This window comes from Eubalaena glacialis, chromosome 7 (genome assembly GCF_028564815.1).
Source record: "Eubalaena glacialis isolate mEubGla1 chromosome 7, mEubGla1.1.hap2.+ XY, whole genome shotgun sequence".
NCBI lineage: Eukaryota > Metazoa > Chordata > Mammalia > Artiodactyla > Balaenidae > Eubalaena > Eubalaena glacialis.
The window spans coordinates 75,819,429-75,841,300 of record NC_083722.1 but is presented as its reverse complement, the minus strand read 5'-3'; the positions used below and the strand labels follow the sequence as shown (position 1 = coordinate 75,841,300).

Here is a 21,872-nt window from a genome sequence, read left to right as displayed (position 1 = left end):
TGGCGCATGGGCTTAGTTGTTCCGCGGCATGTGGGATCTTCCTGGACCAGGGCTCGAACCCATGTCCCCTGTATTGGCAGGTGGATTCTTAACCACTGGGCCACCAGGGAAGTCCCCCTGTTCCTCTTTGGAAGGAAGAAAGCAGCTGGCTCTGGGTGGGGCCCCATATTGGGGGACACCTTGTTCCTCTCCTTACCTTCCATATCCAGAGCCAATCTCACTTCCTGACGAGCCCACCCAAGTGATGCCTTTCCTGAGCAGCCTCAGCCCCCTCCCATGAGCATCCAGCTGTCTGTGATCTGTGTTTCCAAGGGTACTCCTGCTGCATCTGAAGGGAATCCAGGCAGGGTCTTTGTATCTGCATTGCCAGGGGTAACGTGTGAAGCCACACCTACATGGATCTGCGTGTCTAAGAACAGGTAACTCAGCACGTGGGTAGATGGGTCCCTTCTTCCACCTCTGTCAAGCTTCGCCTGGACACCCACAGTGCCACCCAGCCAGGGAGGAGGCCCCACCCTCTTCCCCCTGCAACACCCCTGCCCCATACCTGTGCCATCCACCTGGGCATCACTGGCCTCCGCAGGGCCCCGGAATTTCCGTTCTGTCTCCTTCACCTCAGGCACATAGAAGTCTCCCTGCCGTGCCAGTGGGCACATGAAATAGATCTGGTCTTGCTGGTAGATCTCCAGCCGTGGGTGGGCACACAACTTCCGCTCCTTGTGGGAGAGCACGAAAGGCGGAATGAGCCCTACAGGGCCTCTGACCCACACGTCCCTGAGTGGCCCCAGGAACTGTCTATTGTTTATTCCCTCCCAGGGGGCTGGCTCCGCTTCCTGCCCCAATCTCCCGGAGGCACCCACACAGCATCCTAAGGGCAGGGCCTCATACTCCAGGGGGCAGTGGTCTGAGGACCTGGGAGTCCTAGGACAGGTGCTAAAAGAACCCAGAAGCCTGGCACTGCTAATCCTGGGACCAAAAGGCTGTTCCAGAAAGCACTGGTCTCACAGAGCCACGAAGCTTAGCACCCCAGAGTACCCTAGGGCAGGGACCCCACAGTCTTTGGACCCAGGCACCCAAGCCAAGCCAAGGTCTGACCTGCCAGACTTGCCATCTCAGGATCCCATGGCCCTGACCTCCTCTCTGCCCTGGACAATGCTGACTGACCCACCAATATCAGGAGAGGCAGTGCCCCTGCCTCTCAGGCCTCTAGCCCCTGCCCTTGCAGACATGTTACTGACTAACCCTGAATAGGAGCTCCAGGCCAGCTAAACCTCTCTCTTACTCCCATTCCCCTGCTGGTTCAGGTCTATTCCAACCTCCGAGACTATCAGATGTGGTTGGTTCCCACCCCTTCTCAGACCTGGGTCCTGAGTTTCAGCCGAGGGGGAGGTGGCAGACTCTAGGCTGGAGGAACAGACAAGACAAGTAGGTCTAATATTGGACACTGCCCAACTCCCCAGTGGGCTGAAGTGCCAGCTTATAGGGCCCCACGTGTAGACAGGCACTCCACTCCCTTCTGCCTGAACACAGAACCCAGTGCTCCGTAGCCCCCAGTGTGTGTGAAAGGGGCACAGACACATGCCAGAGCTGCCCTGAGACAGGCAGACAAACCAGAACAGGGGTCAAGTGCATCTTGCTCCTGAGCCTGCCCCTCTTCCTGCAATGGAGCACAATTATCCACTAAGATGACTGCAAGGACCTTGCCCTGTCACTGCTCACCCGCCAACCTTCACAACACGGCTATTTATAGCACCCGCCCGGCTCTCACCATGAGCTCTGAAATGAGCCTTCCACTTAGCGGTAATGAGAGACTTACTGCCCGGTGGGGAGAAGCCACTCCAGGACTCCACTTGTCTGCCTGCCTGGCCACGCTTAGGGTTGAGGAACCCCCCTCCAATTGAAGCAAGTGGAGAGAGAGAAAAATGAGCCCCCGGGAGAGAGAGGGAAGGAAGGTTTATTTTATCCAGCCAGGGCCCTCAGCAGCCGGCTGGAGGCCACATGGGGGTGGATGTCCTGGCCCAAGGTCTAGCTGCAGCTCAGCCTCTGACTCCATGGGTGACCCAGGCAAGGCCTTTCATCCTAAGTCTCTGTGCGCTCGAACAGAGTGGGACACCCTAGCCCTGACTCCTCCAGGGGCAGTGAAGGAAAGTCATTATTTTTAATAGTTTGAGTCTGACCTTCTTTGCTAACATGGGTGCTCTTTTGGCCATCTAATGAGGCCATGCCCCCAGCTCTTCCCATCTCCAAACACATCAATGGCTGCCTCTGCTTTTCCACCTGCCCACACACCCACCCCAGCCCTGGTCTTCAGGAGGAGGGTGAACAAGAACACGACGTCAGGAATGAGTAGCTACCAGGCTCTGGGGCCCCTCTAATGCCAGCACCTGGGGGCGAGCATCTGCCAAACCTGAACCCCACTCAGTGAACTGGGTCACGAGGCCAGGGTCAGGGAGGCTCCCTGAAGAAGGTCCAGGTCATTCCCTGATAGCTAGAGGGAAAGGGCCCCCGAACCCAATCAGGGCATGGCCTTCACCAGCATTCCATGTTCTGGGCATTCAAAGGGTCCAAAAGGAAGCTGCTGAGAGGCGATCAGCTACCCGGAGGCCCATCTCTCAAGGGCTGAAGACAGTTGGCTTTTGGGGATGCTTCCAGGAATCAGAGCCTGTGCCCACCCAGAAATTCCAGGGACAACCCTCGCCAACACTCAAGCCACCTGCCTAGCTTTCCTTTTGGAAGTAACAGGGATGATAAGAGGGAGCAGTGCCCTTTCCACCCTCTCCTGGAGGCCAGGCATCAGGGTGGGTAGCACCAAGCAGCCACCCTTGCCAACTGCTCTGCCAGCCCCCTCATTGGCAGGCAGGAGGCAGCTCTCTGTGGCTGCTCTGTGCATCTGCCTCCTCCGGAGAGCCCGGTTCTGAAGTTGTCTGGCTGTGGACAGCCCCGTTGCCATGGAAACTGCATCCTCCATCCTTGCCGTCGCCTTCATCTCAAAGCCATCCGGGAGAACAGAGGAACAGGGGAGACAGAGGAGGGAGAGAAAACTGTGGCCTGGGGCTACCCAGCCTTTCCTTCCCTACCCAGCCCTCCCTCCTCACAGCATCCCACACAGAGAGCGCCAGCTGCCCAAGCCTGTCCCCAGGCCCCTGGAGGGGCAGCCTAATATCTGAGCCCAGCCCAGTCCTACCCAAGCCACCTGGGGGACCCTGGCCCTCCCTACTGGAGAGAGGCATGGAGCTAATTAAAATCTCATTGACGGCTCAGCCCAAATCATTTTAACACATGCTGGATCCTGTCAAAATTCAGACTCAGGGGCAGAGAAGGGGCAGGAAGAAGGCAAAGGCAGAAACTTCCAACCCAGGCCCATAGACAGGGGGAGGCGCTTATAACTGTCCCTGTAGCCTCTCCTTGAGATCCCTCTCCACGCTCTGCTTACTGACCAAGAATGAGTTCAGTGGGGGGCTGGGGATGGAGCGTGGGGGCAGGACTAGCCATATGCCCTGTCCCTAAGTGATCAGGCAGAGAGAACAAGCCCTTTCCCTCCCAGCCAGGTGCAGTCTCTGAGGGAAAAGAGGATAGCCATGGGCCAGCTCTCAGGTCCTCTCTGCACAGCAGGAGCTGTGGCCCGGGCAGCGTGTTGATGACCTGGTAAATATTGGAAAATCATCGAAGTAAGGCAAGGCCAGCTGCCTCTCCCTCAGCTAGCCTCAGGGAGCCCTTGGAGAACTGACTGCCAAGGACACCAGGCCAATGCCACACTGGGCTGGTACTGCTGGGGAAAGGGGACTGGATGGGCCTGGAGTCTTCCCAGCCCTGGGCACAACCCCTCCCACAGACCAGACAGCCAGAGGCTTGAGGAAGCATCACCAGGACAGGGGAACCTGCTCTGGCCACTGAAGCCACGGGCTATCTGATGAGGCCACAAGCCAGGGCAACTCATTCCCACACGCAGACTCAAGGGGATCACAAAGCCCTGCTCCAAGGTGGGAGAGATGCAGATGTCTATAATCCTCCCCGCCTAACAGGAAGAAGTTAGCTAATCATGCCAAGGTGCCACTAGGAACTGCTAGAAACTGGATTCTAGAGTTCCAGTCCCTCAGACACACCTCCAAGGCTTCCCTCCCCCCGGGGCTTCCACAAACAGAAACAATAGTTGGACTTGGGACCCACCCATAATGCAGGGATTTCCAGGAGACCTCAGTCACCAGCACTCCCCCCACCACTCCTGCACCAACACCAGCTCACACCCCCCACAGGGGTGCTGGCAGACAAGGGAAGGAGCAGCACACAAAAGGCTGCCATGGTGCCACTGCCCTGGCTACCTTGGGAACACACCACACACTCCCTCTTCACCTCAGGCTGAGCTCATGTCCTGGGTGGGGTGCAGCTCAGGGCTCCTGCAAAGGCACCAGATTGGCATATGCCGAGCCAAGGTTTCCCCACAGGACCCACGGTGCCTCCCCTGGTAGTTCTTACTGAATTAGGAGAGGGGAGGAGGGAAGAAAGAGAGAGGACTTGAACTACTCTCATTTGGTGTTCTGCTCTCAAACCATCAACCTGTGCCCTGGCCTGGACTAGGGGTGGGGAGAGTGCAACATGCAGAAGAGGTCAGGCCCAGGGCGGGAGACAGGGTGGATCCCATTCCCAGGCTGCCCAGATCCTGGGTTTGCTCAGAGCTATGTGGCCTCAAATCCCCAAAAGGACAAGGCAATGGGTGCAGGCCAAGGTCTGGGTCATGCACCTCCTAGATGAGCTCTAGGCCCAGAAAGGGATGCGGTCTGCTCTATCAATCTCCACCCCATCACAGCCCTCTACTTCCTGTCTCACTGAAGTGAGGGGCCCTGGGTCTTCCTGTTCACTCTGAGTGGCCCAGTCCTACCTGTCCCTCCACGCCAGGCTGGAGAGCTGGGCAGCCACACAGCCAGCAAACAGCTGTTGCATCCCACCCGAGGTGATGGCATCTCTTCACTGGGTGAAGTGAGGCATGCTCATTTTTAATTACACAGACACTGACGTGCACCCGCCTGCACATAGCAGTCCCTGCAAGTGGGGGCTCAGACCCTGGAGGCCCCTTAGGCAGCTGGTCTGCATCGAATGTGCAAAGTGATGGGGGAGGCGCAGCGGGGGCTGCTGCTGGAATGTGGCACATTGTTATTATTCTGCCCAGGAACTTCCATCAACTTCCCTCTCCCAGGCTCCCTCTCATACCCAATGGGCCTTTCAACAGCCTCTGGACCAAAACCTAAGCCTGTCTGTGGGGCAGGAAGTGACAGCAGGAGACAGCTCTGGGGATGCTGCAGTGCTAGCAAGGGAGAGCCTGCAGAAGGGATGGTGAGTATCCTTCCCCCTTGGAGCAGGACGGCCCAAAGCTCTGCAAATGAGAGGCAAAGGAGAAAAGGAATGAGATGGGGCTGCCAGGGACAGGACAGAGGGGGAAGGAAGTGGCAGAAAGAGCTCCAGGCAGGAGCCCAGAGCCTTGGCCTAGCTATTGACAAATGGGTGGCTTCTCCCTGGGTCTCAATCTCCCCAACTGTAAAATAAAGAGATTGGAATAGATGATCTTAAAATAAGTGAGGAATTGGAAAAGATGAATAAAACCCCCATTACTTAAAGATAAAACAATTGTACACTTGAAAAACCCAAACAGAATCAACGGAGAAACTACCAAAAATATTAAGCTCACAAAATTAACAAAAGCACAGCCCATTTTTCTGTGCACTGATCAGCCAGTTAGAAGATATAATGGAAGAAAGAGATGAAGGCCCTCTTGGGGTCAGGTCTAGCCCAGGGCCGAACTGGGAGCCCACCCCAACCCCAAATGGCAGGGGAGGCGATGGCAGAGAAGCAAGGCTTGGGTGGGAGTCTGGGGAAGAATGCAGAAGGGGGAAGGTGTGAGGGAGAGCAGGGCGCTGTGCCTGGCACCCCAGCTGCTGTGCCTGCTGCCGCCGCTGCCTGAAGACTTTTCATTTTCACCTCAGAGCCGGCAGCTTGCCATGCAATTTACACCTCTGCTCATATTCCTGCTCACCCAGGCCCTGGCTTCCTGGGCAGCCCAAGAGGGGGGCATCAGCAGCAGTGGAGACCAGGGTGGGCTGGGGCACTGAGAAGGGGGAAGAGTAGTTCTCTCTAAGCAGGCACAGGGGGCACAGGCCCTTAAGCATCCTAATACCTGGGTGGGCCGGGCAGGTCCTGATCTGCAGCCATGCCCAGCCTTTCCCCAGGGTCCAGATGGCCAATACTCAACCCCAGCTCAGCCCTGCTCTGGCCTTCGGAGCCCTTGTGGAGCAAGAGCAGAGGGCTGGAGTGTGTGGGGGTGAGTACCCACACGGGGAGCTCGGGGGCTCAGACCTGGGATCCTAACACTCTCCCTTCCAAATCTGGAAGGGGAGCCACAGCCTCCCAGACGACACTGCTGCCATGGCAGGCTCCACAGCCCATCCCTCTCTGAGATCCTGCCGCTGTCTGCAGCATCTGTGCAGTCAAGGACCTTGAGCCCAGTCCGGCTTATAAGCCAACGAAAATGTTCCTGATTGATTATCCAGCAGCAGGAAGGCTGCTTGGTGCAGATGGAGCCATGAAGTCAAGCACCTGGGAGCCAGAGGAATCAGGAAGTGCCAGAGGGAAGGACAGCTGGGCAAGTGGGGACGGAGAGGTGGGGAGAAAGACAGAAGGTAGGGGAGGAGGAGAAGGCCCTGAATTTCTCATCTCTGACTGGTACCTCCACTTGCTGCTCAGGAAAGACCTTCCCTCTGGAGCCTTAGGTTTCCTGTCTGCATAACCAGACAGACAGCCTCTCCCGATCTGAGGGCTCCACTAAAAGGCAGAGTTGTTCTGCTCTGGAGGGATCTCCCTCCTCAGAATCTCTCCTCCTTCCTTGTTCCTGAAATCCCAAGCTCTCTGGAAAAGAGCAAAAGAATCCTTCCTTGGTAAGGCCCATCTGCCTGGGGAAAAAGGCTCTCTCTGGATTGGTGATGGCCCAAGCCCACAGCACCATCCAGACAAGCCTCAGCCCCCAGGGTCCTGCAGGGCTGCCAAGCTACCATATCTGGGCTGGTATTTCGAGAGTGGTGGCTCCCACGCCCGCCCCAGCAAAGGCTGGCTTTGTGCTTTCATTACTGGGATAGGGGAGTGAGGAGGGGTGAAGCCTGAGAGGCTGAGGAACAAGATCCAGGGCCCCAGGCCGGCAGAGGGGAGAGCCTTAGCCTCCTGTGTGGGTCCCCACACCTCAACATCCAGGGGCAACTTCCTAAGGGGAGTCAGGGAAGCCAAGCCTTGGTGTGTGTTTGTGGAATTGGGGTGGGGGGTCTCCTCCCGGCCCAGGGAAATCTGGGAATGGAGAGTCACTGCTACTCTCCGCTAACTTCTGTTACTCTCGTTCAGAGTTTGACTGTGGCCTCTGGCTCTTCCTCTCCATCCCCCAGTGCTCAAGTCCTGTTCCAAAGCCAGCCTGGATGCTGTCACTCATCTGATCACATACCATTAGTGGCTCCCTAAAACCTGCAGGACCCAGCCTCATCTCTTGGGCCCAAATTCTTGCTCCTCCCCTGCACTCCAGCCACAATGGATACACAAAGCCATGCCCACGTCAGTGCCTCTGCCTGACCTGCCTTCCTACCTGGAGAACGCTACCCATCCTTCAAGGCTCAGCCCAAATTTCCCCACCCCCAAAGGTTGCTTTGCCTTTCCCAGTGAATCCATCTCTCCCCTCCCCACCCCACTCCCCCTAGGCTAAGCCCTGTGGCTGGGAGAGATGGTGGGAGGAAAGAGTTCTGGGGGCTTATCATTCAGCCCCAGGTCCTGGTGCTACTGAGCACACCCTCCTCCCTGAACTGGGGCAGGCCAATTAGCAGGTCGCAGCCCTGGCAGGTAAGCTGGCCCTGTAGCCGTCTCTACCTCACTGAGGGTAAGGACATGAGGACCAATAAGGCACCTGCAGCAGCTGTTTCCTGTGCCCAGAACAGCTGCCAAGGTAACCCTTAATGAGTCCCTGCTGGGAAAATGGGCAGCCAGGCTCTTCCTGCCCTTTGCTTCTGGCTCCCCCAGCAGGCTCCCAAATCGACAGCCTCAGCCCCTGACTCTGCCCGGCAGGGCTGGAAACAGAGGGTCAAGTGGGTGTTAGGACACAGTGCTGCTATCCCAGGCCCACTCTGGGTACCACTCCCAGTGCATCCCAAGTTCATGACAGTCCTCAGCCTGTTGGGCCCAGCCCCAATCATGGACAGGGCAGAGTGGCAAAAGGCATGTAGCCATCAGTGATTCTCTGCCCAGGGGATCCAGTCTGGACTTGGCCACTGCTTCAACCCTTGACCTTGGGTAACCTCCCCTCCCTAGCTCTCACTGTCCTTACTGGTAAAACAATGGGGATGCTGGCTTTGATTAGGACCCTATGCCTGCCTCCTAGCTGGTTCCTCCATGCCCCAAACAATGCCACACAAAAGAGGGCCCAGTAAATAACTGCAGAGTTAAGTGACTGAGCTGAGATACCAGGAAGGCCTTCCTTATTAAAAATAAAGCTTGGGGGGCTTCCCTGGTGGCGCAGTGGTTAAGAATCCGCCTGCCAATGCAGGGGACATGGGTTCAAGCCCTGGTCCGGGAAGATCCCACATGCCGCGGAGCAACTAAGCCCGTGCGCCACAACTACTGAGCCTGCGCTCTAGAGTCCACGAGCCACAACTGCTGAGCCTGCGTGCCACAACTACTGAAGCCCGTGCACCCTAGAGCCCGTGCTCTGCAACAACAGAAGCCACCGCGATGAGTAGCCCACGCACCGCAACGAAGAGTAGCCCCCGCTCGCCGCAACTAGAGAAAGCCCGCGCAGCAATGAAGACCCAACGCAGCCAAAAATAAATAACTCTAAAAAAATAAAAAATAAAGCTCGGGAACTCTCTCACATTAGCTCAGCAAAGGTGATGGGCAGGGAAAGAGATGACCCCAAATTTCATATCCCATGGGGGTTTCCTTACCTGGATTCCCACTGCCAGGACCATCCTGCTCCCTACTGGTGTTTTGGCCTCAGTGTGGACTCAAACCACCCCCATCACTGACTCCCTCAAAGTCACCCAGACAGGTTGAGGGAAAACAAACACAGGAGATCGTGAGGCACTGGGCAGGACCCAGACTCTGACCATGCTACTGGGAGCTTCCTCCCTGCTCACGCTCAACAGGATGACCCACTTCTGCAGGCACCCTGCTGAGGCAGCTGAGGCCCCCGCTCCTTAGTTTCCAGCTGGCTGTCCCTTGACACTGCCAGCCTATCACCCACCACTCGGGAATTCAGTCACATCCACTCCAGGGAAATCTCCACCGTGACACTCCCCAGGGCTTCCTCCAGGTCCAGCTTCCAGCTCCCCCAGAAAGTGCCTCTTCTGGGAACCCCTCCTGCCCCTGCCTACACAAGGGATGAGCCCTGGCACCTCCCAGCTCCACTCACATTGCAACTGCCACGGCGTCCTCAGGATCTAGAACAGACATACAGTTGGCCAGGGGTGGAGGAGGCATCTGCCCAATGGTGTACCCCGCTTAGGACAGAGGTTTTCAAACCAGTTAAGTCTCAAACATCCTCCTCCAAACAAAAGCTCAGGAGGTCATCTGATGTATAAAACCCAGAGGCAGAGCTACTCCAGCTGAGGCAGGTAAAGATCTGAGTGCGGCCCCCTATCCCTGGCTGCCAGCCACGGGGGCACCTTAGCACAGCCCCTAGGCTCCGGCCCCCAGAGCAGTCTGAGAACTAAGGTCTGGGGTCCCTGCTCACAGCTGTCCCTAGTAGAACAGCCTTATCAACCCAGCTACCCCTGAACTCTACCACCAAGGTTCCCCCACTGGCTCACTGTACCTACTCTGCCTATCACACCTCTCCAATTCTATGGAGAAAGAGCCACTATCTGACCTCCAGGGCTTGCCTGCATTTACCCAGCCAACCAGCCTCCACACAGACAATGCCCTGTGTCTCCCTAAACTCAGGAGATGCCCAAACATCACAAGGAGAGCTCCCTTGAAAACTTGGGGAAAGCAGAGACCCTGGGGAAGGGGGTTTATGGAAAAGATCATAGATCCTGTTGGAAGGAAGTCAGGCACGGGGGTCTTGGCTGGCCAGTCTAACACTCTCAGTGATCTCCTCACCAACTGCAGACAGATATGAGCCAAGTACCGAGCTCAGGGACCTCACACACAATCTCACACGTGGGACCCCAGGCCTCGCACTCAGCTCTGGTCTGCTCCATGTGCCCCAAGCCTTCCCTGGCTGCTCATTAAGACTGGTCTCACCTTGTGGTGAATTTTGAGGCCTTTGCCTATTGTTCTGGGCTGACATCTGGGTCCCACCTCCTCTGTGGCCTTGCAATTTCAAGGAAGCTCAGTTCCCTCCTTCAGCTGCCAGAAGAACCCCCTTCCTGGGGCTCAGGGAGTGGTCTCCTCTTGCCCTGGAGGCTAACTCCTTGGACCCTGGTGGAGCGGCCTGACAAAGCTGGGGCATCTTCCACAGAGACGAACAGTCACACAGAACCCAGGGACCCCTCACACACATGCTGTCCCAGAGTGCTTGGCCTGGGGCCCCCAGTGGTTTACGTGGAGAAAGGCAGAGTTCCAGCCCCTATAGCTTGCCAGGCTGCCAAGCTGGGGAAGCCTGGCCAGAGAGCCAGGGGCTGCCACACAGACCACAAAGCTGGGATCCAGCCATCCTTCCAGAATCCCCACAAGAGCCCTGACAAATGCTTGTCTTTGGTTCCTCACAGAGAACCCCCAGGACCTTGCTGTCCCATGAGACCAATCCTGTCCCAGGCTCAGACATCTGCCACTGCCGGAACAGCAGCTGCTCTCCACCTCCCTCATCCAAAGCTCTGAGATCATTCACCTCCACCCCTCGCCCCAGCCTCTGGGGAAGCAGGTGAGCCTGCCAAGTCCTCCCTCCCCTCCTCTTGGCTACTGCCTCCCTCACCCCTCCTGAAATAGAAAGCCGACGGGCTGCTGTCACTGCGTTTGAAGCAACTCCACAGCAGACCCAGCCTCAGATCCAGAGAGAAGCCAGTGGGGTGGAGAAAAAAGACACGCGCACATGTACGTAACATGTACATACACGCACGCACGCACGGTTAAAGGCAGCCAGCTGTCAGGGTTAGGAGAGTCAGGAGCACCCAGAGTCTCATTAGCAGCCTCTTTTCTCTGGTCTCAGGGCAGTGAGGAAGAGGGCAGGTGTGAGAGCGAGCCTTACATTCTCTTCTCTCTGTCACCTAGGCCAAGAGAGGCACAGGGCCACCCCCTGTCCACTGCAGGCTGAGACCAACAAAGAGAACCGGCCCCTTCCTCGTCTTTCACCTGGGTTTGTTCCCCACCCCCAAAACCAGCAGAGCACCTGGGCCGTGCCTCCACTGAGGGCAGCCCGGCATCTGTCTCACTCTCCCAGCTGGTGGTCAAGCCCACACAGCACGCCTCGCAGACATCCCTGAGAAGCCCCTTGCATTGCCCCGCACCTGTGGCTTCCTCATCACAGGCAGGAGAGAGGATGGTACGCCCCCTGCTACAGCCCCAACTCCAAGAAAATCAAGCCCAGAGCACAGCTGACAGGCTCCCACGGGAGGAGGAGGTAGGAGGAAGGGCTTTCATCAAAGAGGTGACGTCAAAACCAGGCAACTTGTGAAGCTGTCAGGGGCCAGGAAATTTGGACAAAGGTGTCTAAAAATAAACCCCTGAAGCCAAGAAAAGGCTGTGGTGGCTGAGTTGCTCGCCACCACACCACATGTCCTGTTCTGAGGTCTGGAACCCAGAAAGTCTCTTCCCAGGGGTGCTCCTCCAGACTGGCCCTTGAAGCTGAGGATGACACAGACAGGACCAGAGACACCACACACCAGCCCTTCCTTGGGTGAAATGATGAGCAGGCCTTAGGCACTGATGTCTCTCTTCCTGCCCTCAACACCAGCCAGCTCCCCCACCTCCTGCCTCACCCTGCCCCTTAGCCTCCGGCCCGACCCCACACCCAGCACCCTTCTGGCTGCCAACCTCCAGCTCACAAAGGAAATCCTCCTCCATCCTCCCCATGCCCCTTCCCTACCACAGCAGCCCTCCTGTTTCTTCTTCCTGTCTCTGCCCACAAAGGCCACAGCTGGTGACCCAGGGCCCCATTTATTCATTCCCAAGCCCTGATACCAGACACTTAACCAGGACATGTCTGAGCTCCCATTTCCATCACCAAGGCCCTGTCCCTTTTCCCAAGCTGCTCTGGAGAACAAGCCACCAGGTTCTTCCAAAACCGCCAAGTTCACATTCTTGCTAACTTTTTTCTCCTGTTCCCTGATCCCAGCCACACTGGCCATGCCCTCTGTACACTCTGCTGCCTCAGCCATCCTCCAGGGCAAATACTGTCAATAGGCTCATGTCACCAAACATATTCACCAGCCCAATCCTCTCTGAACTCCAGACTACACACGTCACTGTGGACTCCACACCCCAACTAAGATGTCCCTCAGGCAGATCCCCCGACACAGCCCACAGAGCTGGCCCCCCAAACCAGTTCCTCCCTCCGCCCTCCATACCTCAGTAGAAAGCACCACTACATGCTCACCCACCTGCCCTGCCCAGAGGGGACTGCAACCTGTGACTCCTCCCACTCCTTCCCCTTCCCATCATCCAACCCATCCATAAATCCATCAGTTCTACCTCCAAAACAAATTGTCAGTCTCCACCCTTGTCTGCATCTCTACAGCTACTGCCCCAGCCCAAGCTGCCGCCATGCACGGCAGGATTCATAACAGCTTCAAAGCACCTCCACCCGGCCCCCATGAGCCACGGTCCAGCCTTACCCTGCCCAATGACAGCAGAGCCCATCTTGCACAGGCGCAGCTCGGATCCTGGCTGGAACTCTGCAGTGACTTCCCACTGCCTTTAGATCAAACCCACGCTCCTCACCCTAGCTCTGCCTAGAACATTCTTACCGCCCCTCCAAGGGCTCTTCTAGGATTTTGCCTGAGAGGTTACCTCCTCCGAGAGGCTGTCCCTGACCACTCTGTGCACTTGGTTCCCCGCCTTTTCTCACCCTGTACTTTCCTAGCATGTATCCCGTTTTTGTTTGACGTTATTACCTATCTCCACACCTCACTGTAAATGCCTATTTCATGCACCAATATCTCACACCACATCCAGCACAGCACCTAGCACAGACACTCAATAAATACAAGTTCAACAGATGAATAAACAATCACTTCCAAGCCCAAATTGGGGTCATTTCCCTAGCACCCAAGTTTACAAAATGTTTTAGAGGAGGAGTAATTTACAACAGGGAAAGTTTGTCTCAGGGCCCTTGCTCTGCAGGGCCCAGCAGGATAGGGACAGGGTGGGTCTGGAGTGGGGGCTGAGCACTAAGGATGTCTTTGTACCAAGTCAGAGGTTAAATGACAGGACTGGGTTTCTGAACAAACTACCCGTACTCCTGGGAGATGCTTGGGGCCCAGGAGGTCTCGGGTGTATGGAAGAAATGCCAGCAGCCTCTGCCCATCTTCCTAGCTCCACAGGCACCTGCTCCACGACGTGCTGCCCTCCCAAAATGGCCTTTTCCTCCCAGGCTAGGCAGGCCTCCCCAGAACCCACTCAAAGGACTGGCTGCCCCCTGACACACACACCAGACTTGTGTCTCACCTTGATGTAGGTGTCCAGGGCAGGATGGACACGGCGGGTAGCCAGCCAGATGGACAGGGGTGTGGTGTAGGGGAAGGTGGCCATCACCACATGGCTGGGTGCCGGGAAAGAGAACACCTTGAAGCCAAATTTCTGATAGAGTCGGATGAGCTCAGGGGAGGGTGACTCCTCACCTTCACTCAGAATGCTGCCCACCGCACAGCGGCACTTCTCAGGGGGCACCTGGGGAAGCAGAGCAGGGGTGTCAGGGTTGGGCAAAGGAAGGAGGCCCACAGACCTCCTGCTTCCTGGCTTCTGTGCCAGCGTGGGCCTGGCAGAACCACTAGCTCCAACAAGCCACGCAGCCCCAGACACCATAATGGAGATGACAATTTCCTGCTAAAACCCGGCCTGTGGCATCCCGCTGCAGGACTCATCCATCCCTCCATTGCACAGGGCAGGCCCCTGCCGGCTGTGGAGGGGCCACAGAAGGGCTGGTCAGGAAGCAGAACTGAACTCTGGGTTGCTGATCAAACTGTGTGAGATCCTCTTCCCCAGGCTCTTAGGCAGGGCCAGCCATCATCAACAGGGCCTCAATACCTCCTCTCCAACCCACACCCTATCCTAAACCCTGCCCCACTTCCCAAGCCCCTTCTTGGCTGAGACTGCTGGTTCCCCCTAAGTCTCCCTGGACCCCTAGTACCTACACTTCACTTCACTCTGCTCCCCTCTCTCCCCTGGCTCCCACAAACCCCAGCCAGGTAAGGGCTCCTACATGAGTCTCCAACACTTCCTAGGCCTGACTCCAGGCCTGAAAGGGCCAGCACTTGCTTTTCCTTCTGGTATCAAGGGGTCCCAGTTTGTCTCACCTCCTGCCACCTGAATCTGTACCAGCCCCCAGGGGTATCTCTTCCTAAATCCAAGAGACTTACCACAGACCTTTTGCTCTCCATCCTGGGTTTTCCTCAATCTGAAGGCCCTACTCAGGGGCCACTGACCCCTAAATTTAAACTCCCTCTACCTCCACTTGCTCTTCTCCTCAGCCTACTTTCCCAGTACCGTGAAGTCATTTTTACCTGTCTCTGCCCTCCCACTGGCCCTTTCCAAGTCCTGTCAACAATCCCCCAGGGGTGTCTCAGCCCTGCTCTGCCTTTCTACTCTGGCCAATTCAGCCCTGTCCTTGGAGTCTCACTTTGCCTGAAACTTGGGAACTGACTCCCACCTCTGCGTAGTCCCTGGGGGTCACCTCCCACTCTCTGCAGCCCTGATCCCCTTGAATCCTATGTCATTAAGCATAACTCAGGGCTTTCGTGGCAGGCAATATGGTGCAGTGGTCAGGACCACAACTCTGGGAGAGGCAGGCCTGGGTGTGAATCTTGAGTCCTGTGCTTTGGATGAGTCCCTTGGTTTCCTGAAGCTCCAATTCCTTGATATCAACTTACAGAATTGTAAGATACTTCACATGAGGACTGAGCATGGTTCAGCAAGTGCTCCATACTTGTTGTCAGTTATTAGTAGCTATGACACCGGCCAAACAAGTAACCACTGGCCCAGGATGCCCATCTACCCAAACCTCTGAACATGTAGCTCCTCCCTGCCCATCCTTCAGGTCCAAACACCCTCTTGGAGAGCCTCTCAGGGTGGCTCAATGGCAACCCCCACAGACTCCAATACTGTGCTGTAAACCCTTACCCACATCAAGTCAACCTTGCAGCTCAGTCACTTCTCTCAACCTCACGCTCCTCCCACCCTACCCAGAGGTGCTGGAGAGCACTGCAGTACCACCTCTTGTCTCTAGATGGTGCAACTGCCCCATTCACACCCAAGACTTGAGGATGGCCAGAAAGGCAGGTGGTTCTGGCAGGCCTCCTGCTGACAGACCAAGGGACAGTGTCTGCGGCAAAGCCCATCTTCATGTTCCTAACTAACCCTAGCGACCTATGCTATACAAAAGAAACATCCAATACAGGTTAAACAGACAAATGGATGGAAGGTCAATTGATAATCTCCTCTCCAACACCTGGCCTGCCTGGGTTTGGGTCCCAGGGTCTTGATCACCTCAGCAGCCCTCACAGACCTTCCAGCTCCACATCTTTCTCAGTCCCCCAAAGGCACCAGAACACCTGTGATCATCCTGCTTAGACCCTTTCAATGGATCCCAATTCACCTCTATGACGAAACTCCCGAGGCCAGCATGCAAGGCTGTCTCAGGGTGGCCCACACAACACACTGCCTGGATTTGTCCACACACTCACCTAGCACTCCTTTTCTGCATCCCTAGGCCTGAGTAGGGGCCAAGACCCAGGTGGGCAGGCGCCCACTAATCATGTGAGTGGCAGAGGGAGAGACAAATCCGGGCTCTGGCAAGCCAGCCTTACCAGCCTCCTCTCCTACCACACCCCCACACAGAACTATTTGCAGCTCCCCAAACATGCCACATCCTCCCATGCTTCCTCCCTCTGCGTAGGCTACTTCCTCTGCCTGGAATGTCCTCGTAACCCTACTGCAGAGTCCTTTCTGCCTGGGAAACTCAACCATCCTTCAAGACTCAGCTCCTCCTGAAAGCCTCTGTTGCTCCTCACTAAGCAGCCCCTCCCCTCTGATCCCAAAATGCCCACCAGAGGGAGCAGGTCTTGTGCTGCACTGTAAGGAGGTGGCCTCTCCTCCTCCCCACCACTCCAGGCCTCTAGGGAGAAAGGTCCAGGATCCTGTGCACATAAGTTCTTCAGCGATAGTACAGGCATGCATGCATAAACCTGCTCGCACAGGCTCTGCATCATGAGCAAACCTCCTCTCCCTCTCCCTTGAAAAAGGAGGAACTCTTGTCATGGGGGAGGGAAGCAGCTAATAAGGAGACAGGGCTCCTGAGATCTTGGGCACGGGGACTCCCTTCCTGCCTGAGCAACTTTTCAATTCCAGAAGTGAGAACACTTCCTGCCCCTTCCCTTGTCCAATTGGCTAAGGGGCAGACTCGGAGGTTACCCAGCAAGCCTACCACCTGCTAAGCAGCCCCATACCAAGCGGGAGCTGGGAGACAGCTGAACCAGGCACCAGCAAGGAAGAGATGGGACAGGGCCTAAGACAGGCTGGGGAGTGGCAAGGCTGGTCTCAGAGCAGGGGAAGGCTTTCCTGGGCTCCCAGGAGAGCCCAGGCCTACCTCCAGGGGAATGGCCCACTGAGATGGTCAAGGGCCCAGAAAGGAGGAGTGTCTTGATGGCTAGAAACCCCACCCACCTTGGTTCAATACAATGTCTTTATTTGGGCCTGACCTTCGAAGGGCAGGCTGGGCCTTCTAGTTCTATCTGCCTTCTCCCTTTCTTCCCTGTATCAGTCATTTCTCTGGGTACCTATGACCAGAACAAGAGCTGGACCAGAACTAGCACCAGCAAGGAACCATACCAGGGAGACAGGGCAGTGGCCAGACCCACCACCAATTTCAGTAAGGCAGGCCCATCCAGAATCTGCCCTCAGAGCAAAAGTGCTAGGAAAGAGATACCAGAGTTATCTCCTTCAGGCTGTGAGGCCTCTTGAGTCCTAGCATTCTAAGAAGAGGACAGTCTACTTGGAACCTACAGCTTCCGGGTACAAGCTGGCCCTACTGCCCCTTCCGGAGAGGCCTTGCAGTACCTTGCTGACCCTGCTGTGTGAGGCCACAGCGAAGAGAGGGTCTCTGCCTGGCCAAGACCTCACTGAATCTGGAAACTGGACAAGATCAATAAATTCCAGGGTCCAGGAAGAAAAAAATGGTGTCAGCTAGCCCAGACCAAACCCAGCCTTTGGGTTCACTAGAAATGGGCCACCCCAGGTCCATAACCTGCATAATCTGACTGGGACAGCTGCACTGTCTGCCAATCCCAGACCCAGAGGGATACCTTGACTCCTCCCTGGCCAGACTACCCAGCCCACCTTTCCACAGGGGCCCGCAGTTAACCTGCTGTGAGCAGAAACCTAGGTTCCATCTAGCAGAAAATCATCACGGGGTACCTGGGGTAGGCGATGGCCTGGGCCTCCAGGAAGCATCAGCTCAGCTCACATTCCCATTGCCCTTGTTGAGGGCTCAATCCTGGGAAATCTTACTCCCTCACCCCACCCCTTCCCAGGCTCCATGTGACCTCAGTGCCTCCAGGGAGAGCAGGGGGCACCATCCCCACATATACTGAAGGGGAAGTACGGCACAGGCCTACGTCAGAAAACTCTTACTGGCCTCAGCCCCTGCAGACGTGGTGACCGTAAACCAATTCTCAGTGGACTAGGGGGAAAAAGAAACTTCAGTGTGGTCTAGTTCTCTAAAGGCGGTACCCAACCGCCACCAGTCCCCTCCCCAAACCCCTCCATGCCTGGAGGCAGCACCCCCTCCTAGGCCTTGCCCAGGTGAGCTGAACAGGCTGCCATGCTCCACCGGCCTCAGCCAAGCTCCCCACAAGGGCAGGCAAGCAGGCAGGTTACTTAAGCCCCAAACACAGCAGTGGAGGCGGTGGCAGCAGAGGGTGGGGCAGAAGGAGGAGGGCCAGGCTGGCAGACAGGACAGGCCCATGGGCACAGCGACAGCAGCCCAGCCACTAGGGCCTGTTCACAGGCCAGAACTGGTTAGGATCAAATAAGGTGCTCAGGGTCCTCTCCACCTCCTTCCCAACACCCAAGGCTCCCAGAGGAACTAGGCCCAGGAGGGGAGGCAAAAGTCACTGTCCAAGCAGGAGAGAGAGGGCAGAATTATACAAGGGCAGGACAGAACTGGGTCTCTGTGTGTGCGTGTGCGTGTGCGTGTGCGAGGGAAGGGGGGTGGAGAGGTGGGGACAGATCCTTGACTGACTCTGGAATCACCCCCTTCCCTTGGCACTTAGAAGAGGAAATGACGAGACTTCCCTGGTGGTCCAGTGGTTAAGACCCAGCACTCCCAATGCAGGTGGCCCGGGTTCAATCCCTGGTCAGGGAACTAGATCCTGAATGCTGAGACTGGGAGCCTGTGTGCCGCAACTAAGACCCGGTGCAGCCAAACAAACAAACAAATAAATGTTTTTTAAAAAAATCATTGACTTAAAAAAAAAAAAGAGGAAATGGCCACACTCCATGAATGCGGTATCCTGGAGAGGAGAGGGACACCTATGAGCCACTGCCAGGGTCTGTCAACTTCTTGCCACATGCTCCTTCCTTCCTTCCCCCCACCTCCACCAAGGCCCTCAGGGATGAAGAATGGAATCCTTCCTCCTGCACCACAAGAACCACTTGCCCAGATCTTACAGGCTTATCCCATGAGAACTCCAAAATATAGGGCTGGCTAGCTAACTGACATACAGACATACATATGCATGTCCAGGATATATATGCTCAAGCAGCATCTCATATGAAATGGTCCACTGCAATCGCCACAATCTTGCCTTGTTGGTACCCTTTTCTGTGTCACTTCCTGAGCCCAGAGCCAGACCAGGGGAGCCTCACCAGGCCTTTCTCAGGAACCAGCCTCCTTCTGTCCAGCTGAGGCCTGGAAGGGGTGTGGCTGGGGAGCTGTCAGTCTTATATCTCACGGGGGTGGGCGGCACCCACAGCACATGGCCACCTCTCACCTGGTCACTCACTGCCCCACTCACAGAACCTGAAATAGCCTCACTTCCTCCCACACTCAGAGAAGCAGGTTCTGGCTCCTGTTGTGCTGTGCTGGGGAGCGTGGAATGGGGATGGGACACTCCACAGCTCAGCCTATATCCTGTCCCTTCCTTCTGTGAACCATAATACGCAGGGCCCCATGCTAGACACTGCTGTAGGAGGCAGCTAGGGAGCAGAAAGCTTGGCTTCTTGGCCTTCCCCAGGACTGGATGAGGCCTGTCCTTCAGGCCTCCCTGACACCCCCCACCCCGACTGAGACGGCCTGAGGGCTGGGCCCCTTGGTCCCCACTGTGCAGCAGTGCCCAGGACAGAGTGGCACAGACAGGGTGCTCAAATATTTGCTAAATGAAAATAAAAAAGCATGAGTAAACTCAGATAGTACTGCAACTCCTGCTAACTGCTCCTTAGTCTCCTCCTCTATAATATCAGCAGTGTGGACCCAGAGGCTTCAGGTCCTTATGGACCAGATAGTCTGTGATAGCCATGAGCACCTGAAGCCTGGGGGTCCAGGGTTCCCTGAACCTTTTAGGATCTCTGCCAGGCAGGTGAGCCATCGCAGGTGTCAGGGTGTGATCCAGCTCTGAATAGGGACACAAGTTTCTTCCAGAGTGACCCAGGACTGGGATGGACAGGATCAGAGGGGCCACTTTAACATATATATTCATTCTCTGTGCCAACCAGACGGTCACAGCCAGGCCTAGGGTCTAAGCCTGGGTTATGAGTGCCCAGCCTAACAACCCCTCATCACACCTAATTAGCATGAGTGTTTTTTCCACCCATTTTTTGTTGTTGTTACAACAACTTCTTGAGGGCAAGGTACTGGGGTGAATGCCTCACCTATGTCACTTAATTTAACCCTTGCCAGCCTACCTATAAGCAGGTATTTTTAACATTACTCTGCAGATGAGGAAATGGAGGCTCAGAGAGGGTATGTGGTATGCCCAATATCACACAGCAGGACAGTGGTGAGACAGAATCAAAACCCAGGACTACTAACCTCGAGTCTGTCCTCTCAGGCCATGGGCCCCCAGACTGGTATCCAAGTCGGGCTGTGCCCAGCCAACCCTGGAAACCCAAGTCCCACCATCTCAGACAGTCCACCACACCTCCAGGAGAGCTGTACGGTGGGCTGCTTGGAGGTGGCTGGGTCAGGAGGCCATAGGGAGAGTGTCCCATGCCAGGATTCTTCTATCTCACTCTTCCCTGAGCCAGCCTCCAGCAATGACCCAAAGGTACGGTGCTGCCTTGGCCCTTTCCCATTCTGGAATTAGCACCTCCAACTCAAGAGGCGATGTACTGCTTCTGGAACAGGACATGCCGGTGAGGAAAGAGGCAGCTGCAAGGACCCTCATCCCTCCCACTGAGGTCTTGCAGAGGGTTCCAACTGGGTCAGATGTGGAAGGAGGGGCAGGGACCAGGGGAGGGTAGAGGAGGGACAGGGACTTACACAAGAGACCCCTGCAAGGGTGGGGGCCCGGCATCTGGTCTAGGAGCTTCCCATAGCCCAGTGCCTGCCCCATCCCACTTGGGTCCCAGTGTTCTTGACTGTCACTTAGTGCCACCTCCGAGCCATGTGACCTCAAAACCTCAATGTCTACTCATCCCTCAACCAGGCCATATCACCTCTCACCCAGACCCAGCCCAATCTCCTCGATGGCCCCCTGCCTCGTCTCCTTCTCTCCTCCACCTGCCATCCGCTTAGTTTCCTAAATCAAAGGTGGCAAATTGTGCTGTACCTTTCCTCCCAACCTACTGTACCTCCCACCACCTGGCCCAGCAAACCCTTCTACATCTTTCTCTGCCCACCACGTGTTCACTTGCCACACTTCCTCTGTCATCCGACATCTGCAGGCCTGCACTTTGCAGTTCCGCTTAGCCAGGAGGCCCTTCCCAGTAGAGCAAAATTCTACTTATGACAGAAGACCTCCTCTCTGAGCCTCCCTGGCAGACTTGAGGCAAACCCACAGCTCGCTCAAAGTTCTGTGAGCATCGAACACAGTGTCTTGCTGGAGATGCATCTGTATAGGGCTGACTTGCCAACCACACAAAGCTTCCTGAGGGCAGGGCCATGTCTGTTCATCTCCAGAGTGCAGGTGTCAAGCAGAACCTGGCACAGAGAGGGAGTCAGCACAGCCTTGTTTCGACTGAGTACCCCATTGTGGCCTGTTCAGCACATGGTGTGGAGGCTATAGGCCTTGCCCACTTGAGCTCTCCAGGCAAGAAAACCAGAGCTGGGGATTATCAATGCCTGGTGTGCCAAGGCTCAGAGCTGGAGGCTCCAGCTGGAGGCTGGAGAACCCTTGGCAGAGCTGCCAGCCCATGCAGCTGTGGGCAGCACCACCTCATGGCATGGCAGGAGGCCACATTGGTGAGTCCTGATTCACCACAGGCTGTAAATACAGCCATATGCCCACAGGGTGCCACTGATGTCAGGTTAGTCTCTGACCCCAGCATCTTGGACATTCTGGACAGCTCACCTGGCTCCACCTGCCCCCAAAGCACTCTCCCAACCAGGCAGCTTGATGTCCAAAGAAATGCCTTATCCTTGGGCCAGGGGACACCATAATGGCTGGAAGAGTCCACCTTCTTTCAGCATGAGAGCTGAAAGAGGGAAGGCAAAGAAACAAGATATGACCCCAAAGAGAGGGCAGCATCTGAAATGGCCTGGTCTT

The 21,872-nt window shown here is 56.1% G+C and overlaps 1 protein-coding gene across 2 annotated transcripts in view; it reads right to left on the bottom strand.

Annotated features, from left to right (window-relative positions):
* The window catches only part of TEX264 (testis expressed 264, ER-phagy receptor), a 29,758-nt gene that overhangs the window by 3,745 nt on the left and 4,141 nt on the right, over positions 1-21,872 (bottom strand). For both annotated transcript variants that reach the window (XM_061196902.1, XM_061196903.1), the window contains exons 4-5: positions 13,621-13,842; positions 548-716 (exon numbers count right to left, since the gene is read on the bottom strand). In XM_061196902.1, coding sequence (XP_061052885.1) covers positions 548-716; positions 13,621-13,842 — 391 coding nt within the window. The remainder of the gene's footprint in view (positions 1-547; positions 717-13,620; positions 13,843-21,872) is intronic.